General features: G+C 38.7%; 2 protein-coding genes across 2 annotated transcripts; both read right to left on the bottom strand.

Moving 5' to 3' along the window:
* Nucleotides 1-231: 231 nt before the first annotated feature.
* On the bottom strand, nt 232-4,951 carry LOC115735104 (thylakoid lumenal 15.0 kDa protein 2, chloroplastic). Its single transcript, XM_048271693.1, has 7 exons — nt 4,648-4,951; nt 4,315-4,421; nt 3,817-3,907; nt 3,606-3,674; nt 3,422-3,531; nt 3,237-3,320; nt 232-490 (listed from the first exon to the last, which is right to left on the bottom strand). The coding sequence occupies exons 1-7, from the start codon at nt 4,874-4,876 to the stop codon at nt 461-463; spliced, it is 720 nt and encodes a 239-aa protein (XP_048127650.1). The 5' UTR covers nt 4,877-4,951; the 3' UTR covers nt 232-460.
* A 4,561-nt stretch (nt 4,952-9,512) lies between these two features.
* LOC115735108 lies at nt 9,513-12,261 on the bottom strand. Its single transcript, XM_030666196.2, has 3 exons — nt 11,999-12,261; nt 9,946-10,024; nt 9,513-9,792 (listed from the first exon to the last, which is right to left on the bottom strand). Exons 1-3 carry the CDS (start codon nt 12,148-12,150, stop codon nt 9,724-9,726), a joined length of 300 nt encoding a protein of 99 aa, XP_030522056.1. The 5' UTR covers nt 12,151-12,261; the 3' UTR covers nt 9,513-9,723.
* Nucleotides 12,262-12,896: the final 635 nt, after the last annotated feature.

Below are 12,896 nucleotides of genomic sequence, written 5' to 3'. Positions count from 1 at the left end.
AAAGCAGCCAAGGGAGGAATCACAAGGAAATGCCTAAGTTTGTCTGCTCTTCCTTTCTTTTGGTGTATTGAATCGGAGCTCCTAGTTAAGATTATATGAAGCTTCAAGTCTGCAACCTATAAAGGCCAAAGCAGAGAAGTTGCCCAAACTGTCCCTCAAAAGCTTGACTTTAAGTGAAACTACAAATAGTAAGCCAAAAATTGTATTATAAAGTATGACACGTATATGTTTATATGTTCCTTTTTTTAATGAAATCACAAATTCAGAATTGCAAAAACCCATATTACCAGCTAAATCAAGGCTACAACTAAAATTCTTGCCCTGAAGTTGACAAAAAAAATAAAATAAAATAAGCTGTTTGTTTCAGCTAAGTAAAGAGTAAAACGCCCGAGAGACAATACCCATCTTTACATGGCAAGACCCATTTGGCTATGCACATGAAAACATGGACTCTCAAATCTCACACCAGCTTTCCTCCTATTTCTTGGCTCTGTTCATCAGGTACTGAAGACATTAAGGTTGAAAATGTCACTAGGAAATCAGCAGGAGTTAAAGGGAACCCAATAAAGACAAAAGAGAGGTTCCAGGAGTAGCAAGAGCACAAGAACGAGAAATGTGACCAGCTGGTCACTCCTGCCAGGCTAAACAGCAACCATGGTAGGAATTAACAGGAAAGGATACACCAAAAGTTGCTCAAATGTCTAGTGAACATTTGCTTAGAAGCCTAGATCTTTCAATGTAAAACCAAAACCGGCCAAATCTGGTTGAGCTTCCACCAGGCACGAAGGACATCTATATTGATGGTATTCCAAGGGAACCACCAGTCATCACAAAAGACAAAGGGAACTTAAAAGAAAGAAATGAGGAGGAAAGGACTAATAAGTATGTGGTATCCTCTCCTCAGGGTGGCGGCAACAAGAAATCATATTTAAAAGAGAGCCCGTTCAACCAGAAAAAGAATGAGACAGAGTCACAGAGGTAATATTCTTACAAGCAGATGAAATCAAGCATAGCCTTAGGAGGACTTGTATAATCATTGTTACTCTTCTACTTATTTTCCGAGATTCTAAAAAAGCTCGCATGATTAAAGTATTGCTATTATCATTATTACTTTTTGGTGAACGAGAAATTTAACTGTGCATGGGTGGGTGGCTCCAGAGAGCAAGCACCCCGGTTCTCAAGACCAGACTGCATTGTGATGGCTGCATACAGAAAATACAAACGGTGCAATTCAAGGTATAAAGGTAAAATGGGCAATCTTCAGTCAATGCTTGAGATTTGGGGCTTATTTAAATTTAACTATTCCAACTAAATGCACATGATTGTCCCAAGTTACTGCCAAGAAATCTAGGTAGAAACAATCTTAGCTAATTTGGTCACGATATGCACAAAATTATATAAAGGACACATGTATGTTGAAAAACCAATAGATTGACATAATATGATTCTTTTAGGCTTCTACTTCTCCCAACTAGGTAAAGAAATTTTTGTTTTTTACTCCATTATTCATCAACGCACATGACTTCTTATCAAGTGGGGGTGGGCCAATATAGTGCAACCCATCATTCGTATTGATCAGTCTTAATGCAAATGTCAGAGTAGAGGTACTCTACAAGCATATAAGTAGATTACAAACAACAACGAAAGGAATTCTACAATGAACATAGTGCATTGACTCAAAGTTATTTTTTAGTGCCAGTACTCAGTAGCCTGCGCCTTTCCGATCTCATGCACTAACCATTTTCTGCCGACATTATTAGCATTCAGTATATGAAGGAGTCTATTGTAAATAGCAGGAGTTGAATCGGTGGCTATAGCTGCAAGCAATGATCAAGTATCAGTGACAGGGGAAGAGGAAATGAAAGAAGTCGTGTCTTACCTCAAAGACAAGATCATGAGGACCGTTGAAGTGGTTTCCACAAGAAAAGGAGTTGATAAAGAGATTAAAGACAAGGTTGATAAGGCTGGTCTTGGTGGTGCATTATATGATGTTAGCTCTAGGTACAGGGTCCTATCAAGCCGCTTTAACATTTCGATTTTCTATCATAATTGTCACTACCCTACTATTCCTTCTTAAAGGAAAGGGAATTTCTACTATTCCAACAAGCACAGTAGATATGTTCTGGGGTTTATACATACTTCTATTTGCTGTTACAATAGAAAGTGGCATTCGCAGCATAATATTTTCTTTGTGTGGCTGAACAATGATTTTCCACAAAGCGGTGACGAAGGGTCTAACTTGTACAAATCATTCCATTTGCCGGAGATTATGGCAAGAAAAAAGAACAAAGAAGCTCACCAAGAATGTAAACCAAAGAGACAACCACTGATCACTACCTCATCCTATCACATATTGCAATCATGGGGAAGTCCACAGCGGGAATTACAGTACGGAAGCTTACCAAGGTTACATTAAGTCAGGACGCGTCATATCAGTGGTTCAATCCACCATTGCCCCTGACATTTTTAGTGACGAGAACCCTAATGCAGGCTCCATCATGGGATAGATCAGTCGTGCTTGAGAATATGGATTAGGAGAAATTGTGCTTGAGAATGCTGTTGATAACCAAAGATGCAGTGTAGACACGTCTCTAAGTCAAAGAAGCATTTCCTAAGTCATTAGGTTGACAAATAGAAGTTAAAATTCCGCTAGAAAGGAGGAAATAAGAAGAGTCAGATGAAAGTTTTCATTTCGGGTGTCGCTGCAAGTAAGGACACTTGGCCCCTGCATTACACTTGGCCAGATCAGAGTGACTAAAATGGTTGTCTGCTGTCACTTGCTCCTGTCAAGGGGGGTTGAACTCTGCCATATAGGTGGATGTGGATTTGATATCATAATAGGTTACTGCTGGCCTCAGATATAAATAAAAAATGTGTTGGTGTACTGTTTTATTTATTCAGCTCTCTGGTTTGGTAGTCCACATACACAGTACTCATGCTTTGTTGTATAACCTTAGCTCTCTCACATCAAGTATCATTGAATTTCCCTCAACTGTTTTCACATGCAAAAGATCTGTATCTATCCCTAATTCATCCTCATGCGACACCTCGCATAACCAGTTTCCTGTCCCGAAGTCAAACACTACTAAAGTTTTCACTTCCATCTCCCTGTCGAACTGAAAAGCATCTTAAGTACATGATTCTGTAGATAAAATACATAAAAGAACAAAAATTTGCCACCACATGAAAAGGAAAATCTGGTTTGTAGGATCTGTTGATCATGTACATTATTTTACCTCAGAACAGTTATATGGACCCACAGGTTCCCTCAAGCAATTAGATATCGCCACCACAGCAGCTTCAATAGACGCGTCTTCTCCCTGTTTTAGTCACAATGTTCTTTAAATTCATCTCTACTGGGGAATGTAAAAAGCTCACATTCAAGGAGGTGAGACAAGTCCAAAAGGTGCAAAGTATTTACCTTCTCTTTCCAGTAAAACATATTTCCATATTTTCCAGCCAAACGACTCCAAAAGCTACGCGGAATGTCTAAATCAACAGAAGCTCCCACATTGAAATTTATGATGTTACCTGTTGCAAAAACTCAATCAGCTTGATGATTTAATTATCACAACTATTCCAAAGAAAACATCCCACTAGATTACCAAATGTTGGGTCAGCTACAAAGACAATTGTTCGATCATCCACACTCCAGAAATCTTTAATTGCCAACCCTGTAATAAGTAGTAAAATTCAACCCTCGATGATCTCAATATATTCAACAAGATGATTTGACGAAGAAACTGAAACACAAGAATGCCGGGACGTCACAGAACGAATAAACGAACTATTCAATCTCTCAGAAGTGTAGGGAACCTGGTGTATTAGGGTAATTCTGGGCTAGAACTCTCAACTTAAATCCAGTATCCTTTTCAATGTCAGCAATCTCTTGTGCCAATCTTATCTCCTGCACATGAACCAAACGACCCGTGGATTAAGTAATTTGTGTAGGTTTTTTCTGTGAAACTTGAGCCCCTTCAATTGCACCGTCAGACTTTTCAGACTTCTAGCTGCTGAGAGCTCATGATGTCAAGTCGATCAGACTTTTTGATGGAACCAAACAGGATAATTCTTTCCGGTAAGTCCATGTTTTCCCAAAGTATGAGTGTAGATAGCACCAGTGCACCACCACTGACATCACACAGCATGACGACATCACACTACCCATAATTATCAAATGAAGTACCTTTCATGAGGTAATTCATCTATACCATAACAATCCAAAATTAGTACAAAATACACCTCCCGATAAGGGACTGATGCATTCACATACACAAACACGCACACCCGGAGCATGCATTAACGCGCACGCACCTGACCATCGGAGAGGAGTCCGGCAACATCGATAACCGGAGTGTACTCTTTAGGAAGCAATTCTGGCTTGTTAACCCCGACTTTCGCCTCCGCAAACCCAACAACTCCTACAAACATGTGTGCTCTTCCATTTTCAGAATCTCCCTTACTATCCAGAGTAAACAAAAAATAAAAATAAAAAAGACCAGTTTCTGCTACGTAGACCAACAAGGGAAGTTTCATCAAACAGACGGGCTAGAAAAAAGAGAAAAAGAAAACAGAGCCACTTGCACACAATGCAGTCAAATAGAAAGACTGGCCCAACTTTCGAACGGGGGTTCCGCGTCTACTGACCCGTGAGAGATAGTCCGAGAGCGAGAGTGCCTGAGAGCAGGAAATTCAGAGACTTCGAACCGAGATCAGAGATTGCAGCGCTCAAGCTGGACGATTTGCGCGTGGATGATGTTCGTATTGAGACGTGAGACGACGACGACGACGATGACGAAGTGGTGGTTCGTGTGTGCAGAGATGGGAGGAGATTTACAGAAGTGGGAGATGAGGAATGAAGGCGGAGAAACGCCATGGACTTCGCTTTCGGACAGGATTCTGGATAGGACGAGAGAGCTCTCCTCTGTAGAGGTCTCGCCTTCTGGGTTTGTCCTTTCGGCGTTCGCTGACGTCGCGCGCGGACGTTTTCGTGTTTTACGGTTAGCCACTTAATGGTTACAGCAAACGGAAAAGGGCAAGATTACGGATTCATAAATCTGTGCTCATTCAATCCCAAAAAAAAAAATTGCGTGAAATTATAATATAATATTACATTATCAAAATTAAAAAAATTATAATTGAATTGACATCTATATAATTAATTTAACAGTGATTTGATACTTATTCTTGAAATACAATTGTAAACTAAGACTCATGACGTTTATGCGATGATAGAATGGTACTGTGAGATTTACTAAGCTATTTCATTTCAGTACCATAATACCAATTATATTATTTGATGCCGTGAATAATATGCGTAATACGAAAGGAATATTATCAAGACCCAATATATCTAATAGGAAATATTATTTTATTAGCCAATTGTGAGCGTAAATCTCCATTACTGGATTTTCATGACATTATGAAAATCTTTCTGAATATTAACTACTGTAATAACATTCATATTTTGCACATTACTAAGTAAATTCAATGATGCCATGACTATCACCACAAATAAGTGGTGGTAAACTAGATGATAGCCATTTTGACCCAAAAAAAAAAAATAGATGATAGCCTTGACCAATTTGAAAAATTATTCGATATAGTTGAAATAACTGACTTCTTATTTGTTCAAGCAAGTACCCAAAGATCTCATGCCTAAAACGGCTTAGATTGGCTTGAAATTATATAGAAAAAAGGAAAAATTTTCAAATAAGGATTTGAAGTGTCTTCATTTTTCAAACAAAGGCCCGAAATGAACTATGTTTCAAATAAAGATATGAAGTGCTATCATTTTGTTAAAAAAAGATTTAAAGTGAACTTTGCTTCAAATAAGAGCCCGAAGTGGTGTTGAAATCTCAAAAAAAGGCTTGGCCTCAAGGGCATTTTCATCATTTCTTTTTATTTGATTTTTTTCTTTTTAATTTGTCTTTTCTTTTTTCTATTTTAAATAATAATAAAAAATCCATATACATATGCGGGAGGGCCGGCGACCCTCGCGACTAGAGGCAAGGGATAGCGGGCCTTCTCACGAATCTAGGCCGGGTTTGCTGGCCTCCGCCCTGACCGGGGGAGGACCAACAACCTCGTCGGGACCCGGGCAAGGGTTCCCGCCCTCGCTCAAATTTGGGAGAGGGCGGACCTCCTCTTGCTTTTGGCAAGAGCTAGCGTGCCCTTGCCGTCACCGCTGGCAACCCTATCGGCCTTCGCCGTCCCCTCCCCTTGGCGGTGGGGTGGTGGGCTTGCTTTTTAAAAAAAAAATTGAAAAAATAGAATAAGGAAAAAAATAAAAATCAAAAAGGGAAAATGATGAAAATGCCCTTTATGTCAAGCCTTTTTTTATATTTTATAGCCATTTCAAACCCTTATTTGCAACATGCTATGATAATTCAGGCTCTTATTTAAAACAAAGTTCATTTCGGGCCATTATTTGAGAAAATTAAAGCACTTCGGACCTTTATTTGAAATTTTGCATAGAAAAATACAAATTATGAATTATAACAGATAAGTCATTTATTCGAGATAAATAGATAATATTTTAAATAAATGAGAAAAGATGTGGTGGAAAGAGTCGAATTATCTAAAGTGACAGAAAACATGTAAAGACAATTTTTCAAACTGGAAATGGCCTCCTTTGGATCGAAGTTGAAAGAGTTCTAAGGATTATACTTATGAGTTATGACCTCCGTAACTCCATCCTATTGAAGTAAAGGTGCACAAAATTCATTTATTTTAGGCTCCGTTTGTTTCACAAAAAATGAGTCATTCTAGAAAATGTTATTCAAGAAGTGAATTTTTAGAAAAAAAAAATGACTATATTTTCTAGTGTATGGTTGAGACCCGAAAATGAATTAAAAAATATTTTCCATCATTTGGTGCGAAAAATCTAATTTGACTTTCTACATCATCTTATGGTAAAAAATTGTTGACATGGACCCGCTCATCCTAGTTGCACGATCGTTTGTAATTTGGATAATTTTTCTTTGAAGAAAGAGTCCAATTTTTTTTTATCATTTTTTATTTATGACTTTTTTATTAATCTTATTTTTTTATTTTTGTTCTCTTCTTGTTTTCTTCTTTCTTCTTTATTTTCTTCATCAACCGGTCGCCGACCATGGCGGCTGCTTACGACTAGCTACGGGTGAGGCTCGGCCTCGATCGAGCCTCGCTTGTGGTCGGCAACTAGCAGAGGAAGTAAAAAAAGAGAGAAAATAAAGAAAACTAAACAAACTATACGAAATAAGAAAAATCAAAAATAAAATTATAAATAATGAAAAGGAAAAGGTATGTGAAGGAGTGAAGGAAAGAAATATGAGGGAAAATCTTTTCCTCTTATCAAAAAGAGGAAAAATATTTCCCCTTTTTTGAAGGAGATTTTTTTATGGTAGAAAATATTTTCCTTAACTAGCTTATTTTTTGAGAAACAAATCCCAAAAAATCCGCAAAACATATTCTTGAAAGTTGTTTTCCGCGAAATAAATGGGGTCTCAATGCAATTTGTAGATTATAAAGTGTTAATATTTTAATAACATCACAAAATAAAACAAAACTAATACGTTACTTTGTTTGTTCAATATAAAGTAAAAGAATCCGAGCTCGAGCCCAAATTGGACCAATTTAGTTCTATCCCGACCCTTTCTAACTTACCAAGTCGGGCGTAAACACTGGGCTCCTTTTTCTCAAACAAGGTAAAAAAATATCAAAAAAATTATCAAAAAAATCATAAACCTATTGTAATTGCGTTAACTTAATCTTGACCTTTTTTTTTCTAATTCAGCCATAAACCTTCTGCATTTGTGCCAATTAAATCTTAAACGTTTTGCATTTGTGTCACCTCTGTCCTCTCGGCCAATTTGACCAAAAATCGCCGACGTGACACGATTGATCTTGACATAGCAATTTTCAATAATATTTAAATATTTTTTAAATTTTTTACCCGACCATTTGCGAGCTGACCTCGCTACCCCTAGCATTAGGCGAGGTCAACCTCGCTAGTGGCTGGGCAAGGCCGGACCTCGTCGGCCCACACCTTTGGCCAATGGTGACTGGCTAAGAAAGAAGAGCGATAATAAAAGAAAGAGAAAGAAAAAATAAAATTAAATAAAATTAAAAAATTAAAACAATATCAAAAATTGCCACGTCAGCACTGGTCATACCACGTCGCCGATTTTCAGCTAAAATTGGCCAGAATGACTGAATTGACACACATGCAAAAGATTTAAGACTGAATTAACAAAAAAAAATTTAGAATTGAATTTGTGCAATTGCAAATGAATAAGGACTTTTTTTGGCAATCATCCCGAAAACATCCCGAGAACAGTTTTGACAGCTTAGCAGTAATAGATATTATTACATGAAGTAGGGTCATGCAATATTTTAGTCAAGTCTTTCGACGATAATAGGAATTACCATGTAAGCAAACAGATTGTAAGCTGGTAATTTTGGAATAAAACTGTAATAACATATTAAAAACCTTAGCCCGATAATAATAAAAAAAAAAACCTAATATGCAATAAAATCTATTCAAGGATATGATATGAAAAATTGTACGCTTACATTATAAAGCATCTTATATTTAAGGAGACAAGTTAGGAAGATTAGGAAACGAATTCTCCAGTCACATCGAGATGCGGTTGTAAGTTAGAGCTCGTGTACCTACAAAGACAACCTCCCTATCTCATTTATTTCACCTCAACAATATAAAGTCATCGCCAAAACACTCTTGTAAGAGTTCCTCTCCATGGTCGGAAAAATTCGCACTAAACCCTTTTCTTGAATGAAAATTTTGGATTTTTCAATAATGTTTGGGACATTTGAAAAATGTGTACAAGCGATTGAAGTCCGAGCTTGTAGTACTCCAAGTAAAGGGGTCGACCATGAGAGACTGTACCATAAAAATGCTCTCATACTCTTGTGGGAAATCTCGCAAAAAATCTAAACCCTAACATACTCACTCTTCCCCTCCTTAGGACGTAGCATGCTGCTTCGTCGCCACCACCCTCCGTCGACCATCCCCTCCTCCTCGTCCAACAATCCTTCCAGGAGGGCTTGGTAAGAGCTAGCGGGTGGTGACGACGACCATGGGCAACAATGGACCATGTACAAGTACATCAATATTAGCCAATTTGCTATTGTTTGCTTTACCAAAAATCCTTATGGCTCATCGCAATGTAATGACTAAGAAAGCTAATGATAATAATGATCCACATAAAGAGTTGCGTAGCTCAATATCATCATACTTAAATGCATCACTAACTATTGAGATTGGAGAGCAAGTACTACTATTTCGGAATGATGCATTTCAACTAAAAGTCCTAAAGTAGCAAAGTCTTGAGTAAAAATTGTACTTGGCATGGTTATTGCGGTTGAATAACTTTTAAGTTTCCTAAAATACGGAATCAGTACGAGCAATACAAAAGGACAAGTGTTCCATGGACCAAATGAAATGGCCAAAATAGTACTTATAGGGCAAACGGCGCAAGCACTCTAAGATGAGAAGCACTCCGGACATCGCAAAAGTTGCTTAAAGCTGCCAATTCATGTGCATCCATCCAATTCATGGCATCATAAGAAGCCAACGTTTTGTTTTTGCTGAAACATTCGAACCCGGAATAGACAAGGTAAAAGGAAGAGAACCATGAGAAACAAGAGCAAACTCTTGTACAAACTCAAGTCATTTGAGTAAGGTCAGTACCCAAAGGCTACCGCATAGAGTGATAAATCCTATGGGAAGTAAACAGGCCAGTTGAAATAGTATGAGTCCCTGTGGTCCTTGTCCATGTACTCATTCCACTGCAACAACAGAAACATTCATTACCAGTTACAATATCCAAAAGGCGCTTTAATCAAGAGAAGAGAAAAAACCATCAGCACCCTGAATTGAAGAGGCCTCATAGACAAAAGGAAAATAAGATTTATATGCTGCTTGAAATTATAGGGGTGTACCTTGAATTTATATGGCTGATTCTTAGCCTTGGCTTTCTTCCAGTGATAGTGCTCGAACATCATGGCTTTGTCATGCCAGCTGCACAATAAAATCCATAAAACATGTGGCGTGAATCACCAAACACAGTAATGAAGATTAAAAGAGATATCCATTGATGAGAGACGAGCATTTCTTGAAGCTGACTTTCAATAACCTAAATAATCTGGAATAACCTTGCATGGTACAAGAAGGCAGTAACATGCACAAACTCATACACCATGGTCTTCTGCAGTGCAGTTAGACTAAAAGATAGATCATGCTCAGTCATTTCAGGATTAAGTATGACATAAATCAGCGAGTGTAGATAACTCAGCACCAGATTGGGATCAGTTTTGAACAAAGCAGGTTCAACACTTTGGCTATGCCAAACAGAATTGATTGTGTATGAAGAAGGTGTTAAAAGGTTAAAACTAGATGCTCTCCACCATGATACATGAATGTATATAGAAAATCAACAACCAGCTATCATGGTTTAACGGTACTATGATATAGTGCACAACTCAGCCAGATCAATGATTGAGAATTGTATGAGCCTAAAAGCAGACAAGTGACTCAGGAAGGTCAAACATAAGTCTGCATAGAAAGCTAGGACGCAGACCTTAACGACTGTTTAATTTTATCCCCCATTTTGGCTCAATGCTGGGGTTCAACTCCACCGTGCCAAGCTAGGACGCAGACCTCAACATCTGTTTAGAATGCTTGATGGTGCTCCGTTTAACTTAATAAACTTGTTGAGTCATTGTAAAGGTTGCTAAAGTACATCAATTATTAGATAGCCTAGGAAACTCTGGATGACAGCTGATGTCCATTCAATTTTTCAATGCACACTGCTTCAGGAACCTTACGCTGAATAAGCAGCAGTTAAAAAGTACGTTCAATCAAGTGAAGCTGCAACAATGCGCCACCTATGATAGTCAAAATTATAAAAAAATTGTGATTAATCATGTTTATTATCAGAACATAGAAGCTCAAATTCCTCAAGCAGCAATGGTACTCCAAAAAAAAAAAAAAAAAGACATCATTGGAGCATGGAGAAAAGATAACTAAAACAAAAATGTGGCAAATAAAGATTGGAAGTGGCTAGACGTCGTGAGTCATGACCCATGACCCACCAGCATCTACATCTAACAAATGCTGAAACTATGATCTCCAACATGTCAAGCAAGTCGGTTCTTCCCTACACCAATGCACATTGCCTTCGACTGTAATTTGGTCCAAACATACAAGCATCAAAGGAAGCAAACTAAGGAAGTACTAGCATTGAAAGACGCGTCAAAGATTTGTGGTAACTACTATTTTGATGCAGTTCTGAATTCAGCTCTGCCAGTCTAATACTAATGCCGCTAACAGAAAAAAATATCAAGCCAACAATTGTTATCTCATTAATTGCAACAAGTTTGTTCTCTTCACCACAATCTTCATGCGCAGATGACAAATTCAAATGGAGATATGCAACACTGACACAAACCACCTATAGTCCCACGCCGTGAAATGAAACACGGATATGCAGTTTCCACTCTCAACAAGACACATCCAGGTAACTATTTGCTCGATCAAATTCCAAAAACTTTGGCTGCAAAGGTAGTAGAAGCCAGTATTTATGCAGTTAAGGAGCTGCCCAAAATCCAGACCAACACTCAAATTGCTGACGCCATCTCGACAGTTCCACACGAGCCCAATTCTCTTTAAACCAAAAATATTCATGCCTGTGGGCTGAATTCCGACACACACACACACACACACACGGGACCTTCAGGGCAGGGTAACTTGGAGACCCAACCATTTCTAGAGTTCCTCGCGACGAAATCATACACCAGAAGCGCCCATTCAACAATCGAATTCCTAAGCTAGAGTGGTTCTCCGGCTTGTGGACTCAATTCAACAAAGAACGGGACACGAAGAAAAGGGACGCATTGCAAGCACTTCCAGAGGTAAAATAGCTGTTGATGTAATGAGAAACATAAGTCCGGCAACCAACGACAAACCCTAGGCAGAAGCGAAGGAGAAGGGTACTTGAATTGATTGGAGAGCTGCCACATGTAAGGGTTGAACCAGGTGAGGGCGGAGAAAGCGGCGGACCCGATCCATATGTTCACGAACCTGTCCGGGTCGGCGTGCGGCACTCCCGGGTCGCCCCGGTACGCATTCCCGAAGTACTTCTCCATTTCCTCTCTCTCTCTCTCTAGGTGCAACTGAGCCGCCGAGGCAGAGAGTGGACAGACACTCTTTATCTTCTTCTTCTCGAAGACACTCCTCTCGGCGGAAAAAGCGTAAATATTCATATCTCACTCACATTCTTGCGATGGAGTACCCTAACTTTCGCTTTTTTGCAATCAAGCCCTTTGATCTATCATCATTTTGTAAAAAATCACCAAAAATCCTAGACTATGCCTTTTGTCACACATTTACCTTCAATTTTTTTATAGAAAAAAATTTCAAGCTTTTACCAATATGACACATTTACCTTAAATTTATACAAGTGCACATTTACCCCAAGAACCCTAAACTTGTATACATATGAAATGTATCACATGCCTACAATTTTGGGGTTTTTTTGTATATGTCACGTGGATAAAAGCTTGGAATTTTTTGTGTCATAAAAAATTGAGATAAATATATTACAATGAGCATAGTTTAAGGTTTTTGTGACTTTTTCTCTTGTTATTTCTGAGGGGCTCCGATAGTTCTCTAACCACGAGAAAATATTGAGGACCTAATGGGTAAAGGCGACGTCATCCTCGTCTCCACCATCGTGTGACACTTGTCGCACGGGGCCCACCAATAAAAAACAAGAAAAATTTTTCTCTTCACAACCCCCCTTTCTCTCTCTCCCCCATCTCTCCTCCGCCCGACCCCTCTTTCCATGGACGATCGGCACACGGCTCGGGACGAGCGACTCACGGCTCATCCA

Source organism: Rhodamnia argentea, chromosome 10, assembly GCF_020921035.1.
Source record: "Rhodamnia argentea isolate NSW1041297 chromosome 10, ASM2092103v1, whole genome shotgun sequence".
In the NCBI taxonomy this organism is placed as follows: domain Eukaryota; kingdom Viridiplantae; phylum Streptophyta; class Magnoliopsida; order Myrtales; family Myrtaceae; genus Rhodamnia; species Rhodamnia argentea.
The sequence above is the reverse complement of the archived record's forward strand: the minus strand, read 5'-3'. Positions and strand labels throughout refer to the sequence as shown.

What these genes read in the sequence shown, in the direction of transcription:
- LOC115735104 (XM_048271693.1), bottom strand. Translation starts at nt 4,876, where the DNA reads ATGGCGTTTCTCCGCCTTCATTCCTCATCTCCCACTTCTGTAAATCTC. An exon ending in TGTTTTACTGGAAAGAGAAG is followed by an intron (nt 3,321 to 3,421) that starts GTAAATACTTTG and finishes TGACTAAAACAG; the next exon opens with GGAGAAGACGCGTCTATTGA. An exon ending in GTCCATATAACTGTTCTGAG is followed by an intron (nt 491 to 3,236) that starts GTAAAATAATGT and finishes CCTGATGAACAG; the next exon opens with AGCCAAGAAATAGGAGGAAA.
- LOC115735108 (XM_030666196.2), bottom strand. Translation starts at nt 12,150, where the DNA reads ATGGAGAAGTACTTCGGGAATGCGTACCGGGGCGACCCGGGAGTGCCG. An exon ending in CAGCTCTCCAATCAATTCAA is followed by an intron (nt 10,025 to 11,998) that starts GTACCCTTCTCC and finishes TTTATTGTGCAG; the next exon opens with CTGGCATGACAAAGCCATGA. An exon ending in ATCAGCCATATAAATTCAAG is followed by an intron (nt 9,793 to 9,945) that starts GTACACCCCTAT and finishes CTGTTGTTGCAG; the next exon opens with TGGAATGAGTACATGGACAA.